The following is a 21,586-nucleotide window of genomic DNA, read 5'->3' on the forward strand; positions in this document are numbered from 1 at the left end:
ACCACATTTCTCTGCCCCTGTGTGTGTTGGAGCTAGCACAATGCCATCCCTGCACCCTGTCCCTCCATTCCTCCTCCTCCTTCCCTCTTATGTCCCACATCACTGCTCTCCCAGGCACCTGGTGCTGCTTCCGTCCTCCTCACCCATTGTCCTTCCCTTCTGTAAGACAATCCTTGTCGGGGCTTTCTTGATAACTCTCCTGCATCCTCCCTTCCTGACCAAGTTCCTTCTCTCTCTTGCAGCCACCCTTGTGCCCCAGCACCTGGGTCTGCCTTGGGCTGTCCTAGGATGGTGCCACATCAACTCTGTTCCCCCAGGGCTGCCAGTACCTTTTCCCCTGCTGATCCTCTCCTTCCTTCCCCAGACACAGGCTCTGCTGCCATCCTCTCCTCAGAACACTCATTTACACGACTCCATGGCTGCCTGTTCCACATGCCCACCCCAGCCAGGCTCCTTTTCCCACTCCCACCCTCCTACCAGCCCATCTCCAGGGCTTGGCTTTTCCCTCTGGAGCAGGGAGGGAGGGACTTCCTGCTCCTGCATGCTCCAGGCAGGGCCAGCGTTCCAGAGGAAGCTGTGTTTAGGGTCCAGCAGAGGTTGCTACCTGGTGACAATGACTTGCTTGTTCCTGTGTGACCTGGATATGGCAGGCAGCCATCAGCTGAGGAGCCTAAATGGGAGGTTCCTCCCTGTGGAGGGCTTCCAGGATGTTCTGTTGTCCCCTTTGACTCCCTAGGGACCAGCTGCTCATGCTGGAGTGGCTGGGGGCCTTGGCATGTAAAACTGGCTTGTAAATTGGGTGCCTGGGTGAACAGGACTGGATCCTTTCTCTGGCCTTCTGTCCTTGGCTGTGTTCCTCTCCCTTCCCAATGCTACTTCAGCCTTAGGCTGCTCTCTGGATTCTTACTCTAGAGTTGACATCAGTTTCATTCTGCTGTCCATGGCTTTCACTAAAACCTGCAGCTCTCTCCTGTCCTGCTTCTTTCATCTAGGCCAGCTTTTATTCCTGTGCAACCATTTTGGTCTGTGTGCTATGCCATGGGAGCCATTAGGATGCAGAAGGTGAGAGCCAGCCTTCCAGCCTTCCTAGCCTTTGATCCTTCAGACAGTCCAGTCTGACCAGTAGCAACCAGGCATGCCAGATGCTGGGAAAGGTGTGGCTGAGCCCTAGGACCCACTGGATTGCTCTGTGCAAGCAGTGAGCAGCTTGTGTGCAGGGCTTGGGCACGTGCGAGAAGGAGATTTTGCCAGACTTCATCAAGTCTATTTCCAGAGATATGCAGCTTTTCCCACTAGAGTGGATCTTCTGTCCCGTTAGGGTGGATTTTCTCTCCCCTTAGACTGGATTTTCTTTGAAAAAGTGAGAATCCATCCTTGTTTAAGAGCCCTTCTTTCCTTCTCCCTCTTCTCCAAAATATGAACGCAAGCACAGCTTTTCAGTAAGATTGGTTTTCAGGGATTGCTTTAAACTAGCAAAATATTATTTCCCTTGCTCATTCTTGAATATGTTTGGACAGCTGTGCTACCTGTTTTCCAGAAATACAGTTTGTGCCAAACATCTCTTAAAGAGAATTGAAGCCTGGACTGATCGTTTTTGCCAAAAGTTTAGGCCAGTGGAAATCAGTCCTTAAAACTGGAAGTCCTGGACATCCTCAGAGGTGATGCAGCCAGACCAGCTAATGTCACCTTCTCCTGTCCTGCTTTAAGCATCCTCGTCCCTGCACCCGCCTTTCCCCAGGGCACAGGATGCTCCATATGTCCTGCTTTTACTACAGCAGGGTTTTTCCTTCCCTGATCCTCCCCAACTCACCCTAATGCCATTATTCTCTCACTGGAACTGAGCTGGACTTAGCTAAGCAGGGCTCTGCTGGCACTGGCCTCTGTGGGCAACCGGTGACAGCTCCATCACTCTCTGATCTCCTTGCACACATTTTGATGCCATGTGGTACCTGCTCCCTTCCCAGCTGCCAGCCTGGCTATGGGATGTGCTGTTGAATATTTACTGTGCATTGAAGGACATGATTTTGTGATGTTTTACAGTGCTTCATTTGGTAGAAGTAGTGACCTGAGCAGTCCCTACATTTCAGCCAGTCGCAGTCCATCTCTAGCTACCTCACCCACTGCCATTGGCACATCTACCTCCCTGGGCACCCCGTGGCAACCTGTCTCTTGCTGTCCCACATCTTTCGGTGTGAACACTCCTGCTTCAGCCCGCCACAACACCAGGTAATGGCTCCCAGCGGAGAGAACGCTCCAAAAGTCAGAATTTGGGTTGGAAGTTCTTGAGTGGATTAGGGACTGGAGGTGTTCTTCCACATGGGAAGTGCTGATAAGCAATTACAGAATGATAAGCAGTCCCAGGATGGTGGTGTTGGACAGTTGCAGTGGTGGGTGTGACTGGCAGGCAGGTGACAGCCCACTGTGTGTCCCTTGTGCCGTCTGTCCCTGTGACGCAGCGTGTGCTCAGGCTGCCCTCGGGTGCTCAGCGTATAAGCTCTTGGAGTTCCTTCCTTCTGCTTATTCACCAGGAACATTTTTCTGATCATTTTTGCTACTAGCAGGGATGTGAAGGCTATTAATTCCTTCTGCTCATTCTTCTCCAAGTTTTGTAAAATTCATTTTATTGTGGCTGTTCTCTACAAACACATGAGTGTAAAGTGAGGAGGATGAACTGTCCATGCTCCGTTGAGGAGATTGGGCTCAGTCAGCACTGGAGTTCACTTGCTTTGCTTTCCATATGTCTTCTCTATTTCAGAGCCCCTTTCAGGCAGCAAAGTGATTCTGCTGTAGAGAAAAGCGCAGAGGGCAGCTGTGCCAGCACCCCTCTAGGTGTAATCACAAACCGTGCTGTGCTCGGCGCTGCCAACGGCACCGGGACTGCCGGGGCTGCCTCCGGCCCGGGGAAGGACCTCTCGGCTGAGGAGGCCAGGGAGCGCAGAAGGTCAGTGAGGAGTGGGCTCTGGTGGCCCCTCCGTGGGCAGCTCTCACGTGGTGGTGATGGTGGGGGTGTAAGAACTGGTCTTTAGGTGCTTCATGAAGTTCCCAGGTTCCTGTCCCTACTCTGTCTGAAGGTTTTGAACTGAATTATCACTGGCTTGTAGGTTAAATTTAGTTTCATAATTTTCTACTTGTCTCTTCAGCATCTCAGCCTTTTTCTTCAGTAGTAATCTCAGCTCCTATTCTCAGCCCCATCCCAGTGTGTTGGCAGGGACACATAGCAGAGCAGCCATTCGCAGTGGGTTCTGTAAAATGAATCCCATCCCAAAAAGACCATTGTACTGAGATACATTCAGATAAAATCTGTCTTCTGATTCAGCTCAGCTGCATTTACTTATGCCCTGATGGAGACATCTGTACTGCACAGATTCCCTTTGTGAAAAGAGAGCGGGAGAAAACAAACATTCCTGGGGCGTGTAGGTGCGTGAGAGTGGGAGATGGACTCCAGCAGCAGGCATGGCTTTGATTGACTGGAAAGGCCAGAGGGGTGAGACTGCCATGTGCAGCTGAGGCCATTGAGCAGTAGCAGCAGTGGGAATGACTCTGTCTCCAGCTGATGGTATCTCTTTCTTATCACATGGTGTTATTTTAAGACTGGGGAAATACAAACCTGGGAGACAGAGCTCTTTTCAAAGGAACTTTACCCTGTGCATTAATTACAGAATATGAAATGATCCATATATTCTTCCTGCAAACAGGTTAACTTTACCAAAATCTGTCTCTCCTGTTGGCATCAGTGAAAGCAAATAGTAATAAAGAAAATACAGTGATGAACTGGGTGTTTCTAACCTGCAGTGAGTTAATGTAGAGTATCTAGTGCTTGGATTCTTCCAAACTGTCATAGTGATTTATTGAATACAACCTTTCTTGAGTGCAGATTATGCTCTGACACATCTTAAATGGCATGAGGCTGAAGGATAACAAAAGCAATAATGGGAATTATCAGCCTACAAGGCTAAAGGTGATGGGGCTGAGCTGCTGCTTGGCTTCACCTGCAGCACATCCAAGCAAGGTGGGCTGTGCTGTTGGAAAATACTCAAACTTGTAATGCTGTTTGGGGTTTTTTTTCCAGAGCTGGCACAGGGAGCACTTGGAAGGTATTAAAATGTTCTGAAGGAGCCACATTCATCAGCTTTGTGTGCAGGGCCAGTTTGCAGTAGCCACTGCAGGATATCTTTGGTGTGAAAGCACTTGGGTTAGCCCTGGAAGTGCCTTTGTGTGCTCCTGTTGTGTTGCTGGAGGTCATTTGGCTTGGGGTCATTTGCAATTGAACCGAAATGAGCTGCCAAAAGATACTGCCAGTGCTCAGTGAGGTTGTGCAAGAGGACAGAGTGAGTATTGTGCTCTCAGTTCTCACTTCAGACCTTTCACAATGGTCTCTCCATTTTAGCAAGCCCAGAATCAAGTTGCAGAAGCAGATTTTTCCCTGCAGGAGTGGGCTGCTCAAAGTCCCCCCAGACTTCTGGCACTGTCTGTAGATAAAGAGCTGTACTGAGATAGTTACTTGTAGATGCCCAAAGAAGCATCCATTAATATTACTGCATTGGCATTTACTGCCAAAACTGTTTCTATGAATAATACAGAAGATCTGTTTGTCTCCTGCATTTTTATTAGAGAGCCATCTCCTGTGAATTATGGTAATGTAAAGAGAAAACACCTGAAAATTCCTCCCACCTTTAAATTATTGCGTTGAAACTTCTGAGAGGAAAAAAAGCCCAGAAATTATGCATTGTGCTCATGGGGAGGAATGTATGATGAACTGACTGACTGATGAATGTATCATAGTGGGACAAAGTGACTGGGAGCTACCTGCACGTTGGAACTAGGAAACGTGGACCCAGGGAGACAGGAGAAGTCACCTAAACAGGAAAAGCTTATTAGGGAAGGAGACCAATTCCAGTAAAATAAACAGGCAAAAGGCAAACAGTTGTCAGGGCAGTGCTGTATGGATTTCAGTTCCCAGTGGCAGCTGTTGCAGGAGTGTTTGGGCTGCTTCGGTGTTTCCAAAGCACCAGCTTGCTCTTAGCAACAAAAACATAAACAGGCTGATCATCTAATTTTAGATCACAGGGATATCTCTGAACTTGTGGCCTTAAAATTATCTCTGTGAAACCAAAAGGTTGAAACAGAAGAGGCTGCTTAGGGCTGGGGATGAACGAGTGGCAGAGTGCTCTGGAGTGCTGGTTTGCATCCTGTGGTGGCCAACAGGCCTTACCCTGCCCCACCACAGTGTTTGACCCATGGTAGTTCACCTGCTCCTTTTTTTCCGGTGAATTGTTCAGGAAACGCTCCAGTAAATGCTGGAAAATAGTGGAAATTACAAGAGGGAGGAAAGAACAAGCAGCAGAGGGGCAGTGGAGCAGAGCTCTGTTTGGGGCGTGCGGTGCTGGCCAGACCATGCCTGGTCAGTGCCAGGGCTGGGGCCAGATGTGCCAGAGGTTCAGCCCAGCTGCTGCCACCTGTGTTCCGTGTGTCCTGCTGCACATCCCAGCCTCCTGATGCTCCTCTGCAGCGCTGTGGTGTGCTGCTGCTGTGAGCTGGAAATTTGCCATCTCCCACAGCCAGTGCTTGTGCCAGGCAGTTTTTCGGGGTTTTTTTCTGGGAATTTTGGAGCTGTTGATGAGCAGTGCTGTCTGGCCATTTGCATGATCTCCTGCCCAAAGCAAATTGTCTCTCATTGTCAGGGTGTTTGTCCACTGAACTCAAACAGCCCTGGTTCTGCTGAGTGGTTGTTGTGCCTACAGTACCACACAGACCCTGTTCTTCCCGGGGCAGAACAGCTTCCTCATTTCTGCTGGGTGCCCGTAGATGGTGGGGAATGGGGGGCCCTGTTGGTTGGAGCCCAGTGCTGGATTATCCACCTTCATCCAGGGTGACAGCGGCCTCTAGTGCCACCAAAAGCTTCTCTGAGTTCTCTGCACCCTTTTCTGTGCAGGTTCAGTGCAGGGCTCTGGTCACGGCTTCTCCCGAGAGTCCTGTACTGCAGCCCCCGCCAGAGTATTCCTGATTTCACAGGTCTGGGCTGCTCAGAGCTCTGTCCCCTGCCCTTGGAAAGGGGCTGCAGGAGATCCTGCCATACTGGAATGTCACTTGAGCCGTGAGATACCTGTGCTGGAAGGAAAGTCTGGGAGATCTGGTTGATGCTTTTCATACTCTATGGAAGTTTCAGTTCCCAGAACAGCTGGAAAGGTGATCGTGCAGCCCACAGCTGGCACGTGGGGCAAGACACGCTTTGCCTGAGAACTTCGGAAAGGCAAGTCTGTGCTCTCAGTTATGTGACCAGTTTAAAAGGACTCTTGAATTTGAAATCTCTCATGGGTCAGAAAGAATTAGGATTCTATTTTTTTTTTTTTACTCCCCCACCACTGTGTTTATACAACTGAATTCTGCCATTGTGTGTGTTCTTCCTGTTCCTCAGGAAGGTTCCAGCAGGGTGGTTCCAGCACTTGCCATCAGACACGCTCTCAGAGACAGGAAATTCATCTCCTCCTTATTTTTTAATTTATTCTGACCAGTTTCTCATATAACTGCCCATTCCCTGGAGGTGTCCACGGCCAGGTTGGACAGGGCTTGGAGCAACCTGGTCTAGTGGAAGGTGTCCCTGCCCATGGGAGGGGGTGGAACTAGATGAGCTTTAAGGTCCCTTCCAGTTCAAACCATTCCATGATAAATCCAGGGTAGGAGTGAGGTGGAGTAATTTCCTGGGCAGCTTTGAGGCTGGTGGCTCTGCTCAGCTCATGCCTTCTTGCCCTCTAAAGTCTCCCCTAGAAATGCTTTTCAGCTGAAGGAAATGCACTGACATGCCAGGTAACTGTGTTTGACAAACACTTCTGTTTCCTCTTTCATTCCCAAGAGGAATTTATTTTTCATTCTAAGGATCCAGCTGCTAATTATAGCAGCATATATTATTAATATATTAATAACTGAATCCTCCTCCACCAGTAAAGTTAGATGAACAATTTTTGGCAACTCCTTTTACCTTGTGGTTCTTGTCCTATAGGCATTCTGAGTGTGTCTCCTGTAAAAAAGCATGGATGCGTCATTTGATCTGTCCCTTAACCCTTATGATCTGACAAATGGAGTAAAAGCCCCTGATCTCTGTGAAAGTTAAATTACCAGATTCACATTCAAGGGGTATTTAAATGCTTGAGAGGAACTGGCAGAAAAGGCTGTGAGCAATAGCTCACTGCTCCCATTTTTATAATAGCATTTGACTCTATAATCCTTATCACTGACCAATGTAAAGCTGAGTGGTCTTAATCTCCTGAGAAAGGTCCCTGGGGAAGCAGAGCGGTGGGATGCTCATGCAAGGAGCTGCTACAAGGCAAGGGAAGGATTCCTGTCCACACTACACAGTGGACAACAAGATGTTAAGAGATTTCTCTCTGCTGTGAAGAACTGAACGATCATCTGGCACCTGCTGTGACAGCATTTCCCTGCCACTGCCTCTGCAGTTAATCGCTTTCAGATAAAGTTGTCCCTTTTTACAAAGGCTGCTGGTGCAGATGATGTGGGAGGGCAGGAATTCTGCTGGCCATGGGATTGTCCATGTTGGGAAGAGGCGAGATTGCTCCCGCTGGATCAGAAATCAGACTGCATTTTTATTTGGAGTAAGGTCGAGGTGTGGGCCGGGGTCAGTGCAGTTTCCTGTAGGGGCGGCGAGCAGGTGTGTGCTGCATGCTCAGCTGCCAGGCCTTTATCCAGCCGGGCTCGGGGCACGGGGGTGGCTACTTTGGCATTTGCTTTGGGCGGGGGAGCCCGGGCCGTAGGTTGCCCTGCTAACAAAACCAGGAATCCATGCGAGATCCTTCAGGAATGGTCAAGGAAAGGAAGCAGGGACCGCTTGATCTAAGCGTTGTAAAAGAACTGCAGCTTGGCAGCATGGAGCAAGCAAAAGGTAAAACTGCCTTTCCCCAGCCCCCCTCCATGCTAAGTGTGTGTGCAGTTCCTCTTGGCTTACTAATGGGAACCACTGCCCTGCTGCACGCGCTTCACCCTCGGTCTAACAGCAGGAATGGCGCTTCTGGCTCCAGTGCCATCCCAGTGCCACTGCCTGGATGTTCAGGGACTGGGCTTTACTAACTTTGACAAGTTCAGCTATTTGTCTGTGTCCAAAATGGCCATTAAAGCCAAGGAAGTGTGTGACATAATTGTAGAGATGCTGTGTGTCACTACAGCTGAGAGCTATTTCAGCTCTAAATCAGCTACTCTTCTAAATTCTGTGCTCCACAGTATTGACCTGGAGATGTGACAGGTGTAGGAGCCAAGGAAGCCAGGTAACCTCCCTGGCATTTCTATTTGAAAAGTTTTTGTGCAGACTTAATTAACCTTCTGTCCCTGAGAACAGTGGACACTGGAAATTGAACCAAAGCCACAGGCTAAGAAGTTGCAATGTGAGCTCAGTAGGAAATGGAAATCTTTGATACATTATTAATATTCAGTGATACTTTGCGAAATTCAGCTTTGGCTGATTTGTGATCGTGTTCCTTGGAGCTGCTCAGGCATCTCCTGCTCCCACAAGGTGGCAGTGGAAGGCTGCTGGAATGCACTGGAAGGCAAACATCGCTCCTCGGGCTTATCTGGTCCAGCAGCTGAATCTTCTTTATCACCATCAAGTTTTGATTTTACTTTATTTTTTTAGTTGCAAAAGACAGTTTCCCAAATACTCAGAGTTTTACCAAGTTAATTTTTTTCCCCCAGGGATTTTCTGCCCTGGAAAATTTCCTGTATCAGACTGTAAACCAGCTTTTCGGAAAGCTGTAACAGGTTTGCTTAAAATTGTTGAAAATGTCAAATTGTGTTGGTTCAGTTGCAAATGAGAAGGATGCTAGCAAAGGCAGGGTATTGGTTTCCTCTATCAGTGGCAGGAAATGGAGTTCCATCCTTCTTCAATTCCTGCAGCAGATTTTTAATGCAAGGTTGCAGCTCCTGAGAACTGCAGACAGTGCACGTTGTTCCCTGTCACAGTGACAACCCTCTCAGTGCTGGGTATTGACACCTGAAGTCCTGTGCTGAGCACAAACAATTCCAAAACATTCCATCCTGGTAAGCTTTGCACTTGTGATGGTCACAGCTGACACTTCCAGTGTCTCAGAGACAGGTCATACTGTCAGTTCAGGTGTTCTTGGCTGCCTCTGCTTTGGGATTGCAGCACTCTGCCTTTCTCTTACAGGAAGAATTTCTGGATTGTTTTTGTTTTTTAAACAAGTACGTGTTCTCTTTTGGCAGAAGTTTAAAGGTCTGAGTTCAGCCAGTTTAGGTAATGAGATCACTGTGATGTTTGTTGCCTTTTCACTCTTCACCATAATGCTGAGTGACATTAATTAATGTGAAGGAATTACATAGATCATTAAAAGCTTCTCATGTATGTGCTGACTCCCCCAGCCCCAGACTTGGTGAGCTCTCAGGAGTACCAATGCTGTATTTTATTCCTCTGGCAGAGGGATTGCAGGGCTGTGTTCCCAACTGGAGCTGCAAGCTGAGCACTCCTCACCTCGTACTGGAGCAGTCCAGGCTGCCAGAGAGGCACAAGGAGCTGCCATGGGGATGTGGTGGGGACACAGCACAGAAGGAGCAGCTCTGCTGTCTAAGGAATACACACAGAACTGAACGTGGAACCGTGGAATGGTTTGGGTTGGGAGGCTGGTCAGGATCTTACAGCTCATCTCATCCCACCCCTGTCATGGGCAGGGACACCTTCCACCAGACCAGGTGGCTCCAAGCCTCATCCAATCTAGCCTTGAACACTTCCAGGGGCAGGGCACAGGAAAGGAGCAAAATTGTCCAGAACTCCCTGATGGGAAGTGTTCTTGTAGCCTCAGCTGTCCTATGTGTAACCTCACCCCATTGTAAATGTCCCGTGGAAAGAGGAGTTCTGCAGAGATAAAGGGAGCTGGTTATTTTGATTAACAAGTGGCAAAGATCATAAGTCCCATAATCTCTTGGATCAGCACCTGAACATGTTGAACAAAACAGAGCTGTGGGAAATAAAGAAGTTAATCTGCTGCTAGTCAACCTGCTAATCAACCTATAACCAAAGGGCTGAAATTCACCCACTGGATCTTGCACGAACTGAGAATTCATTGTCCAGATTGAAACACTCCAGCTCCCAGCAGCACAATGGGCAATTCTCAGCCAAGCCTTTTCAAGCCAGCTGTGAAAGGCTTTAGGACTATGATCTTGTTATCCTTCTGTCCTCAGCTTATTAAATAACTGGGCATTGTCAGGCTGTCTTCCCCCTCACTCCCAGCTCCAACACTCACAGTCTGATGTGTTATCCTTCTCTCCTGCCTGGAAGGGTCTCTCAGAGCACCTTCAGAGCACCTCTCAGAGCATCCAATTTCTCTAATGACCATTTCCAGTTTCAGTGGGCTGATGGGCAGAACATGTCAGCACAGGGATAAATTCAGGGAAGAACCAAAAGCTGTTGCTTGAATAAAAGAGCAGGAAAGTTTCTTCTGTCTTTTTCCATGTAGTTGCCAATGATTGACTCGCTGCTGGGGACATAGTTCATTTTCTAACTTAAGGAATTGTATTTTGGGAACTGCTGTCAGCATTGTTGCCTGCAAAACTTGCACTTGCTTCTCTTGTCTCCTTCAGATTACAGATAGTTATTTGCTAATGGCAACTCTCCAGTTTGTAGGAATGCATTGCTGGGATGCTGTACTTTTCCAGTTGTTTCCAGGGGAACAGTATCTGTACTTGAGGCTTTTGCTGACTTTTTTTTCTTATCTTCCTTTTTTCACAGTGCATGTGAGTTTTTAGTGTACATACATGTATATATAAACATACGTGTGTGTGTGTGTATGCCTGAGAAATAGATATATGTGTGACAAAGACTTTTCAAATCACTGCAGTGTTTGGAATAGAGATACTGTACTCTCCTTAAGAAAAGAAATTTCAAACATTTTAGGTCTGAGTAGCCACATGGCTTTCCATGTGGTGAACACACATCCTTGTGCACAGGGAGCCAAGCCTGTGCTTGGATTTGGAAGAGTCAAAAGTCTGTCCTGGCTTCCAAGAAAACTGTCACTGTTTATTCTAGTCTACTGAGTGTAGTTCAGAGTCGCTTCTAAAGTAGAAGGAGGTGAGAGGATTTGGAGAGGGCCTAGGAAGAGCTTTCCTCCTGAAGAGTCTCATCAAGCCCAGCTCCAGTTCACAACCAGCAGTCTCATTCCCAGAGACTGGGGAAGAACTGTAATGATGAATCAGTTACTACGTGCAGTTCATGTTCTTACTGTGCTGGCTGTGGGACCTGAATTTATTGAAGAAGGACCTGACAGGAGTGGAGGGAACCTGTCATGGCCCAGTGCAGCTCGTGTGGGGGTGTATCTCAATTTTCAGTCCTGACAATAGAACAAAATTCCTTGAACCCAGTCTGAGAAGAGAGCAGCTGTAGAACTTGGTGGATATTTTAGCTTCCAAATTTGTTGCCAGGTGCTCATAGAATGCCAGAAAGCTTTGGATTGGAAGGGACCTTACAGCTCATCTAATTCCAGCCCCTGCCATGGGCAGAGACACCTTCCACTATCCCAGGTTGCTCCAAGCCCCATTCAACCTGGCCTTGGACACTTCCAGGAATGGGGCAGCCACATGTAGATGTAAAACTCCCAAGTTTTGCAGGTTCTTGCTTTTCCCTCTGGGACTTTGTGATGTTCTGCCAAAGGACTCCATGGCGGTGAATGTTGTTTGCCAGAAACACTTAAAGCTCTGAGTGCCTGAAGGAGTTGAGGATGGCAGGAAAGAGAGCAGTGTCATAAAAGGATTATTAGAGGAGTGTATTTTTCTTGGAGAAATTAATCTTTTGTTCTTGTTACCTATGCACCAACCAACAGGGCATTGTAACCCTCTTTTTTACATCATTCACCCATGACTTGGGAAGGGTTTCTCCTCACAATATTTTCTTTTCCTCTGGCCAGCATTCTCTAACATACAGATTTTCTCCTGTAATTCCTGATTTACCTTTATATCCAGCCTTCCTATTTCCTGGTTTGAATCTCCCTTTCTATTAGTATTGTATTGCTGCTCCTTTTGCCTTGACGTGGTGATGAATAGTTAAGATCCATTTGAGTTTTACACTATTGTTGATGAAAGAGTTGACAGATGAAAATAGGTGTTTTTTTGAAAATAGGCAGAATTAAGTGGCAGCCAGGTTCATCAGTCAGTTATCAGGTTTTTTTCCTAGCTAATACACAAACCAGAGGCCTGCAGCTCTCTCGGGGCAGCAGGACACACTTGTCTCTGTCTGTGGGAGCTGTAAACCTCTGCAGTGGTTTTGCTGACTCTGACATACACACCTTGAACAATTTCTATTCTTCTCCTTGAACCTACAGCCAAAACTCTGGTAAAAATCTCTTCTGCTTTATACATCCCTTGAGTTTGGTGTGATGCCTGCTCTTATTGCAAGTATTTCACGGAGAAAGCTTATTGCAATGAAACACAACATGTAGGGCCTTTCCTTTAAAGATCTGCTTGGAGATATTTGTTTGAATAGGATGACACAGGCACTGCACTTGAGCAAGCATCATGTTCCTTTAAAACATAATTAAAAACTCTGTGGATTGTTCAGAGAGCACCTCATACCCCATTTGGTGCTTGTGCCCTGCAGCCTGCTGTGCTCTGCAGTGTTTTTGCTTTGGAGAGCAGCGTGTTGCTCTGTCTGTGCCATCCAGCCCAGCCCAGCCCAGCCCTGAGCTGCATCTGACTCGTTGTCTCTGCCTGTGCATTTGTTCTCTCTCTCTTCCAGCCCACTTAGCCCTCTCAGGTCTCTCAAAATTCAGTTTGTAAGCAAAGCAACACATTGTAAAATCTGTCTTTTCCCTCCCTCCCCCCCAAATTAAAAAGCAAAACACACAGGGTCCCAAGCAGGCCACACCTATTTGCAGTTACAGGTATTGACAGCACAGCCCCTCCTTCAGCACCCAGAGCAGGCTGGGGCTGCTCCCTTGCAGAAACCAGCTCTGTCACTGTGCAGTGACTCTGCTGACTTGCCTCAGAAAATTCGGTTATCTCATGCTGTAAATGGCTTTGGGTGAGCTCCAGGAAGTGATGAATTGTGTAAATGGAAAGAACCCAAAAGTTGGCAATCGATGGCGGCTGCAGCCCAGGCTGAGCAGGCTGACCTGCAGGATGCGCTCAGCTGAACATCAAGTCCCTCTTACAGGTTGGACCCCCAGAATTGCTAATGATACTGTAACATATCTGTATTTTTATATGAATTCTGGGGGAGCAGAGGGAAAAAAGCCTGGGAGGATGATGGGGTAAGAGACCCAAAATGGTTTTTCTCTTGCCATACCCACAGCAAATCTGTGGAAGAACTGCACCAAGGGAATCCTGCAGCCTCCTGCAAGTGCCTGGGCTTCTCCTGCTGCAGAGCCCCTGCCCCTGCCTGGAGCTGACCTGGTCCCCGTGGATTTGCCAAACCTTTTCTGAAACTCATTTGAAAACCTGTTTTGTCCACTCTATACCTGTAGCTCCTATATACCTGCATCCTCAGTGCAGAGTAAATTCCACTGATTTAAATTCCACTGACTCAAAGCCATTGCAGTAAACGGACTACCATACTGAGCTACAAATTCACTTGGTTTATATATTTCAGGAATTCATCTTTTTTTTTACTACTGCTCTGAACTTCATTTGCAGAATATTTTGCAAATGCCTTCTTCCTGTAGGTGGCTTATTGCTTCTGGCTGCTAGGCAAACAGCAGTGATTCTGCTTGTGTCAAAAGAGGCAGAAAATGCTTATTGTTTCCTTAATGTGCCATTACCTGGACAGTGCACACACTGCAGCAGAGAGAGCAGGAGACCTCCTGCTCTGCAAAATTAGGAGTTGCACAGCTTTTACTCATCAAACAGCAGCTTTTTTTGTTCATGAAACAGCAGATTCTTAGGAGACAATCATCCCTCTGAAGTGTAGGCACTTCCCGTGTTGGCATATCCATCACAGCTCATGTGTCTGTATGGATAATCAATGGGAAGAAATGAGCTCCTCTGCAGTGCATCCACATGGGCTGTGCTGGAGGCCCTTGTGAAGGTGATAAATCACACCCTGGGAGTGCAGCTCTGCAAGCCTCAGCTGGGGATATCTCCATTGCAGGCAGCTCCCAGGGCACAGTTCAAGGAATCACGGAATCTCCTGAGTGGGAAAGGATCTCAGGGATCATTGAGTCCAATCCCTGCCCCTTCACAGACACCCCAACAGTCCTGGGAGTGGTGTCCAAACACTCCTGGAGCTCTGGCAGCCTCGGAGCTGTGCCCATTCCCTGGGCATTCCTGGATGCCCCAGCACCCTCTGAGGGTAGAACCTTTTTCACAATATCCAGCCTGTCCCTTCCCTGGCACAGCTTCATGTCATTCCTTCAGGTCCTGTGCCTGATCACAGAGAACAGTGATTAGTGCCTAGCCCTCCAGGAGTCTCCAGTGCAGCATCCCTGGCACAGACCCAGTCCTTTGTACTTTCCCTGGCCTATGGAGATCGGGGATGTTCAAGGCATTATATATCAGGTCAAATCCTTGCACCCGTTTCAGGTGAGAAGACTCTCACATGACCCCACAACACCTGAGGAGCTGGGAGGTGACTGTCTGTACCTCCTGCAAGCCAAGTAACTCCCATGCAGGGGATTCCTCCTGGAGGCCAGGCTGCATTTGCTGCTCAGCTGAGCCAGCACTGAACACAGGTCCTGAGGGTGGATAAAACCCACCATGGCAGATTATTTTAGAATGATCGGAGTTTCTAGATTCTCTGTGGTTTTGTCACAGTGCAGCGGTTTAGTGAACTTTCTAATAAATGTCTTAACATACTGGATCAGATACAAATCCTCTTCAGCCTTTCCATGAAGGTGGTAGACTAAAACCAGGAAAAGAGTCCGAGGACAAAGTCAGTGTATTCACCTTCATCCCTCACTTACTTCACTGCCCTTTGAACACATCCTGACCTCTGGTACAGTGTTAATCTGGCAATGATAGACCTGCAAAGAACACTCCAGCACCCTCATCCCTGTACAGTGAGACAGTATGAATAATCATTCCATATTAACCAGGCTGAAGAGTCAAGTTTAATTAACTGTTCATGAGACTGAAGCCTCTCCTCTAGCATGGAAATCATTTACTGCTGTGCACTCCTTGACTCAAAGCACTGCCCAGTTCTTCACCAGTTCCTCCCAGTGAATGCAAGGGCAAGGGGTGCAGTTTATGTATTTTCCTGTGAATAATTCTTTTGAATTCTCCCAGCTTTGATGAAATCTACTTGTGCCCAGGTCTGTGTTTAACTGTGGGTTTTTCAGCGTTAAGGAGCTTGGTTTACACAGAGTGTGAAGGTCATTTCTTTAATTCCATGGCTCTTTCCAAGGCGTGTGTCTCTGTGATGCCTGCAGTTCAGCGGCTCCTGATGGGTTTCATATTGATGAAGGCAGCAGATTGCAGGAATATGATCGTGACTGTAATGACAGGAAGCAGGGTCTGAGGAATGCAGCAGCACAGGATTTCTGTTCTGAGATTTTTGTCTGAGTGAGAGGGCATTTATGAGGAGTGGGATTCTTTTTCTAATGATGCAATGATTTGGAATGGAGCAAATAATGTAGAGTATAGGTGTACCTTTTTAACAGAACACGTCCAACACTGAAGGGTTTATTGAGAGGCTCTGGGGAGGAGGTGCTGTGAACATGTGTGTATTGTGTGCTCATGGGGGAGTTGTCCCAAAGAAACAGCAATAGCAGATGGAGCCAAAATTAATTTTTGTCCATGAGAAAGAGAATAATAGCTCAGGAGTCTATAGAGACAAGAAGGCAGATAATCTGTTTTTACTTTAACCCCTTCTGCACCTTTTTTTTTTTTCCAGGTCATATCTGACTCCGGTGCGGGATGAGGAAGCAGAATCACTGAGGAAGGCACGATCCAGACAGGCCCGGCAGACTCGCAGATCTACCCAGGTAAAGAAGAAATGCACACATTCATGTGTGGGATGAAAAGAGCTGATTAATTGGTTGCCCAGAAAAGCTGTGACTGCCCCATCCCTGGAAGTGTCCAGTGCCAGGTTGGACAGGGCTTGGAGCAACCTGGGACAGTGGGGGGTGTCCCTGCCCATGGCAGGGGCTGGAATGAGATGATCTTTAAGGTCTCTTCTAATCCAAACCATTCCGTGATTCTGTAAAGAGGCAGGATTTTCTTCAGCTCTTACATTATTTCTTAGGACAAGGGACTTGTTTGCACTCACACTGTTTTGGAACGGTTCTGGCAAAATTTCCTTCAAGCAGTTATTACAAAACCCTCCCACAGACATACATGATTAGATTTCCAAGCTTTGCTTTCTGCAATGTACCTGCCTCTTAGTCTGTAGTATGATCACATATATTTGGGTTGCTTTGAGTCAGTGATTATGCCAGTAGGCTGAGAAATACAGTAAAGCCAACAGAATTCTTCCCTTTCTCTTGCCATAGCAATGAAACATGAGCCTGACCAGATGTGAGTCTGTGGCATTTTAAACTGACCTGGAAGACTGAAAATGTAATTTCAGGCTGGAGAAGTCTCCATGGAGACTTTAGAGCCCCTTCCAGTGCCTAAAGGGGCTCTAAGAGAGCGGGAGAGGGACTTTGAACAGGGGCCTAGAGGGACAGGACAAAGGGGAATGGGATATTGGGAAGGAATTCTTGGCTGTGAGGGTGGTGAGGCCCTGTCATGGAGTGCCCAGAGAAGCTGTGGCTGCTCCATCCCTGGAAATGTCCAAGGCCAGATTGAAGGGGTCTTGGATCAACCTGGGCTAGTGGGAGGTATCCCTGCCCGTGGTGAGGGTGGGATGAGGTGTGCTTTAAGGTCCCTTCCAAGGCAGAGCAGTGTGGGGTTCAGTGATTCTGTGCATGACTGGAAGGGCTGTGTGTCCCTGCAGGGTGTGACCCTGACGGACCTGCAGGAGGCCGAGCGCACGTTCAGCCGCTCGCGGGCGGAGCGCCAGGCGCAGGAGCAGCAGAGCGACGGAGCCCAGGACGGCGGCGAGAGGCCCGAGAGCCGCCCGCGCTGGGGCAGGGCTGACGACGAGGTGATCCTCCTGCCTCACTACCCCTGCCTGAGAGCTAGCAAAGCCAGGAGAGCTGGCATCAGGAGAAATTCTGTGGGGGTTATCTTTTTTGTTCTGAGGGGGACGGACTAGCTGGAAAGAGGCGCTGCTGACTGAGGAGCAGCACTTCAGCACACGAGGGAGGTGGATGTGGGAGGTGCTGGAGCTTAGCTGTGCCGTTGCTCTCCTCTGGGAATTTCACCTTTCTGTCTCTTGCCAGAAAATAAAACGGTGTAAATCCCAGAAAGTGTAATGAGAAGGCTAATGATAGAAATGTGGCCTGGATCCATCCTGCTGTGCAATCTAGGCAGAGACTTTGTGCTCACATTTTTCCACAGATGTTCCATGTGTAATGGAAAGCTGGAAAGACCAGTTTTCTGCCCCTGCCCCCACCTGTTTTTTTACTCTAAATCGTATATTTCTATTAAATAACTTGTGTCTCCTGCCATGAGCTGTAGGGACAAAGGGATTGATCCCAGATCTCCCAGCTGTGGAGGGTGCTTTTACACTGTAGCTGTGCAATGACTTTTACATCCATCCTTATCTGATAGAATGTACCTGATCTGGCAAGTGCAGGTGATGACTTCCAGCAGTAGTGCAGAAAACATTGCACTCTGAAATATTACTGCATTCCCTGAAATCCAAAATCTGCTACTTGTACTATTTTTCTGTCATGGCTCTTTGTTTCTAGACCATCTATCGGCGACTGAAGGGCCCAGCACAGCCCGACAAACCCACGACACCTGTGTCTCCTTCCACAGCAGCACCTCTGCTCTATACAAGTTCATACCTGACTCGAACAAATAAATATCTAGGGCTGGACTCCGTGAATCCAGCAGATATCAGAGCAGCAGCCACAGAGATGGAGAAAAATGGTATGTACCAGGAGAGTGAAGAACAGACAAAGCTCAAAGGTTTTCTTGGGGTTTAGAACTTCCAGTGTATACAGATGGAGAGAACAAGTTTACTTGTTATTCTAAGGGAAGCTGCCACATCACAAAACAAATGTTGTTTGTTTAAATGAACCTAAACAAATTCCTTTTGCTTGTAACAGAGGGATAAAAGGATATTTTCCGTTTTGGATAAATAAATGAGATAGTGATCAGGAGCATTTAGTATTAGAGCTGAGGAAAGAGGTTCCCCTGGCAGAGTTTGTCCTCAGAACAGGAGTAAGGATGACTTGGGGAGAGCTGGCAGCTGGTGTAACCTCCCTGGCTCTGATGAGGGAAGGAGTGTGAGTATTCAGCTGTAGTAGGACACTGAGATTCCATTTCATTTGGTTTAATAACTCCATTGTAATATAACACAAGGCAAGACGACCTTGATGAGCTTGAAAAGAACCCCAGAACCTTAGCAAAAGCACAGATGTAAATCACTGAAACCAAAGCAGTCTTTTTTTGCTTGGTCAGAGTGTGAAGATCAGGATTCAGACGACAGATCCCTGAACAAACAGTCGATCCGAGAGCGGCGACGGCCAAAAGAGAGACGGAGAGGCACCGGCATCATCTTCTCAACACAAGATGTAAGTTTGAGTTCCTTAGAAAGAGAAGCTCCAGGGTGAATTTTCTTCCAATCCCAAGCTTCATGGTTTTCTTCCCAGTCCATTGATTTCCCATTAGTTCTTCCCTCTCCAGCTGTCTTTTAGACTGGCATATCCAAAGGTCTCACATCTCTGCTTGGCCTGTGTCAGACCGAGCAGCAGGCTCTGGGCATCCTGTTCCTGAGCCATGTCATGGGAGCCCTGCAGGACTGGGAAAGGGCCCATGTGGGAGAGGACAGATTCAAAGTCTGATTCCTTTGGAAGGAGGTCATGAGCCACCTGAAGTATTTTCAAATTTCTTCAAGCCCAAATTTGTCTGCTCTTTAGGCCCCTTGAAAGAAAGATAGTAGGAAGGAAACCTGTGTCTGAGTCCCCTCCCAGCACCAGGGAACACTCACAGCATAAGTGCAGGAGAGCCGTCTGTGTCATGTTCATTTCTCTTAGTTCTGGTTTCAGATTTCTTCAGTCTGAGGGAAGAAATCCAACCCTCCAAACTTTGGTTAGAGCCTCAGCTAGGAAAATAGATCACCTTTTTCATGGGGGGAATAAGAATTATGTAATTGTGGTTAACGAATTGAGTCCAGAATCAGCTGGGATGCCATGGTAGTTCACATTTGCTCCATGAAATCCTGGAGCAATTACAAAGGGCTGTGGCTTAGAGAGGCTACACAAGTGCAGGATACCTGGGATGATGAGTCTTTCCACTTGGAGTGTCACTGAACTGGAGATACTTCTGGAAGTCAGTATAATGTCAGTATTTCAGACGCCCAGTTTTTCCAAGATTTTTTCCCTCAGTGTATTAGGGACTTCCTCGCAACTCCTCAGAAGCATTGGAATTGCAGGAGCCATCTCAAGAGAGTCATTCTGTCCTCAATAACAAGATCTTCTAAATGACCATTGGGACACCAAACCTGATCTCATAATTAGCCAAAAGCATCTGGACAGGCATTTCTTTTGATATGAGTTTTCTTAACGTTAGTATCAAATAATTTTTTCACTGAAAGGGTGGTTAGGGACTGGCACAGGCTGCCCAGAGCAGTGGTGGAGTCACCATTCCCGGTGGGGTTCAAAACCCACATAGACGTGGCACTTTGGGCTCTGGTGGAGTTAACATGATATGTTCAGTCAAAGGTTGGACTTGTTGGTCTTGGAGGCCTTTTCCAACCTTAATGATTCTGTGATTCTATAAACAGTACATTTTCTTCTTGGGATAATGTTTCATTCTCTCCAGAGCTGATTACATTGTTTGCCTTTCCTCCTAGGATGACGATGAAGTTGATGGAAACGAGGAAATGAAGGAAACTCGGGTGAGTGAGACCATATATCTGAATCATTGATGTGGCACCCTTGGGTATTGGTGGCAGTGTTCTGTGGCTTTTAGTCTTGTCCATAGGAGAGGTTCAGGCTCTGCTCAGGAGTCTGAACAGGGAGGTAGTTTCAAGCAGCAAATTCCTTACTGATTTCTCTTCTGAAAGATAAGGTGTATCTGCAGAGTGGCCTGAGTTCAATGTTGGCTCCTGGAGAGCTGCACAGGAGTTGTGGAGCCTCGAGGGAATGCAGTGCCAGGGCAGCAGGATCTCAGGTGTCCTGGGGAAGGTGTGACTTTTGATCTTGGAATTGCTGTTATTTTGGACAGGATGTTTTGTATTTCTGAAATCTGCTCTCCTGTCTCGTCACGGATTTGTTTTCTTGCAGGAAATGGTCTTTGCAAGCAGCACGTCAGAGGTTGTTCAATGTTCCCCTGTTCTTGCAATAGTCTCGTCCTTTGAGGCCCTTTCTTTCCTTTTATAATAATTACTGAGTCTTTTCAAATTGTCTTGATTTCCTTTGGTTTTGTTTGTCTTTGTCTGAAACACATTTGAGCATGACAATATGACTGACTCTGACAATGTCAAAGCTAAATACATTTCCAAGCTATTAAAGTGCAATGTGGAAGACCTGGGAGAAATAGCAAATGTAAGATTGCATAAGGGTCAGCCTGCTTGTGGGATGTTTCTTTTTTGCTGGAAAACATTGAACTTTGGGTAGCCCTTCCCTATACTTTGCAATGCAGTAGAGTTATTGAAGCATCATTTAGTTGGAATTAATTGATTCTTTGCTGAAAATTGGTAATAACACTCTTCAGACCCTGTTTTTGTTTTCCTTCTTGCAATATTCAGTCAGAATGCAGCAAAGGCACAGCGAGCCTTGCTGGGACCAGAGACTCACGTGGTGCTGGGATGGCTTCTAGCATGTGCTTATCTTTCCATGCCAGCCGTTGCTTTCCCAATGCTTACTTTGCACTTTACTCCATTTGAAATGTGAGATATTCCTGCTCACAGAAGCATCACCTGCTTCAAGGAGGCTCTTCCCACAGGAGTTTCTGCTCATCACAATGCAGAGCTTCCTGAAATCTTCACTAAACCCTGCAGGAAAGATTTGGCCATTTATCGTCATTAAAATTGTTTTGACATTTCTGCTGCCTCACAGTAAGACTGAAGGAGGGGAGTTTTGTAATGTGTAAAAAGTAATAATCATAATAGGGACACCTTGTTTCCAGCAGGCATGTTGGGACTTGCTGGGAATGTCTTGTTCTTCTGGGAAGTTGTCCCAGATTACCTAAATTAAGACAAAAGTGTAGCTGAGGCTGCAGGTTTGGAGGCTTCCTGGAGTCTAGTCCTAAAATTGCTGAAGATTTTATTGAGCACAATCCTCACTGTTCATGTAAATGTATAAGCTGCACTTTGGGAGAACCCAGCTGCCCAAAAATTCAAGGTCACACCGTTTCTTACAATTAATAATGTTGTTTTCCCCAAAATTTACAGTGTTTTGTCTAACACTTTATGTGATTTTCTTGTGGGAACCATCTAAATGCAGAGCAGCTTCCCTTCAGTTCCATCAGCCCTTTTGTGCAGGTGCTTCAGGGCACCAGCACCATGGTTTCTTATGCACCCAACATACCTTAGACCTGGGTTAGACTCTCTTCCCACTCTGCTGGAGCTGTTTTTCCCATTTTCCCAGTC

General features: G+C 47.2%; 1 protein-coding gene across 5 annotated transcripts in view; it reads left to right on the forward strand.

The window, feature by feature from the left end:
• The window catches only part of PPP1R12B (protein phosphatase 1 regulatory subunit 12B), a 134,928-nt gene that overhangs the window by 66,894 nt on the left and 46,448 nt on the right, over nucleotides 1-21,586 (forward strand). For 2 of the 5 annotated variants that reach the window (XM_088180545.1, XM_014872858.2), the window contains exons 13-19: nucleotides 2,041-2,226; nucleotides 2,756-2,941; nucleotides 15,833-15,923; nucleotides 16,877-17,026; nucleotides 17,736-17,919; nucleotides 18,454-18,566; nucleotides 19,847-19,891. In XM_088180545.1, the coding sequence (XP_088036671.1) occupies nucleotides 2,041-2,226; nucleotides 2,756-2,941; nucleotides 15,833-15,923; nucleotides 16,877-17,026; nucleotides 17,736-17,919; nucleotides 18,454-18,566; nucleotides 19,847-19,891 (955 nt within the window). The remainder of the gene's footprint in view (nucleotides 1-2,040; nucleotides 2,227-2,755; nucleotides 2,942-15,832; nucleotides 15,924-16,876; nucleotides 17,027-17,735; nucleotides 17,920-18,453; nucleotides 18,567-19,846; nucleotides 19,892-21,586) is intronic. The other 3 variants (XM_088180546.1, XM_088180547.1, XM_088180548.1) reach the window with 2 other exon arrangements.

This window comes from Sturnus vulgaris, chromosome 29 (assembly GCF_052056855.1).
Source record: "Sturnus vulgaris isolate bStuVul1 chromosome 29, bStuVul1.hap1, whole genome shotgun sequence".
NCBI lineage: Eukaryota > Metazoa > Chordata > Aves > Passeriformes > Sturnidae > Sturnus > Sturnus vulgaris.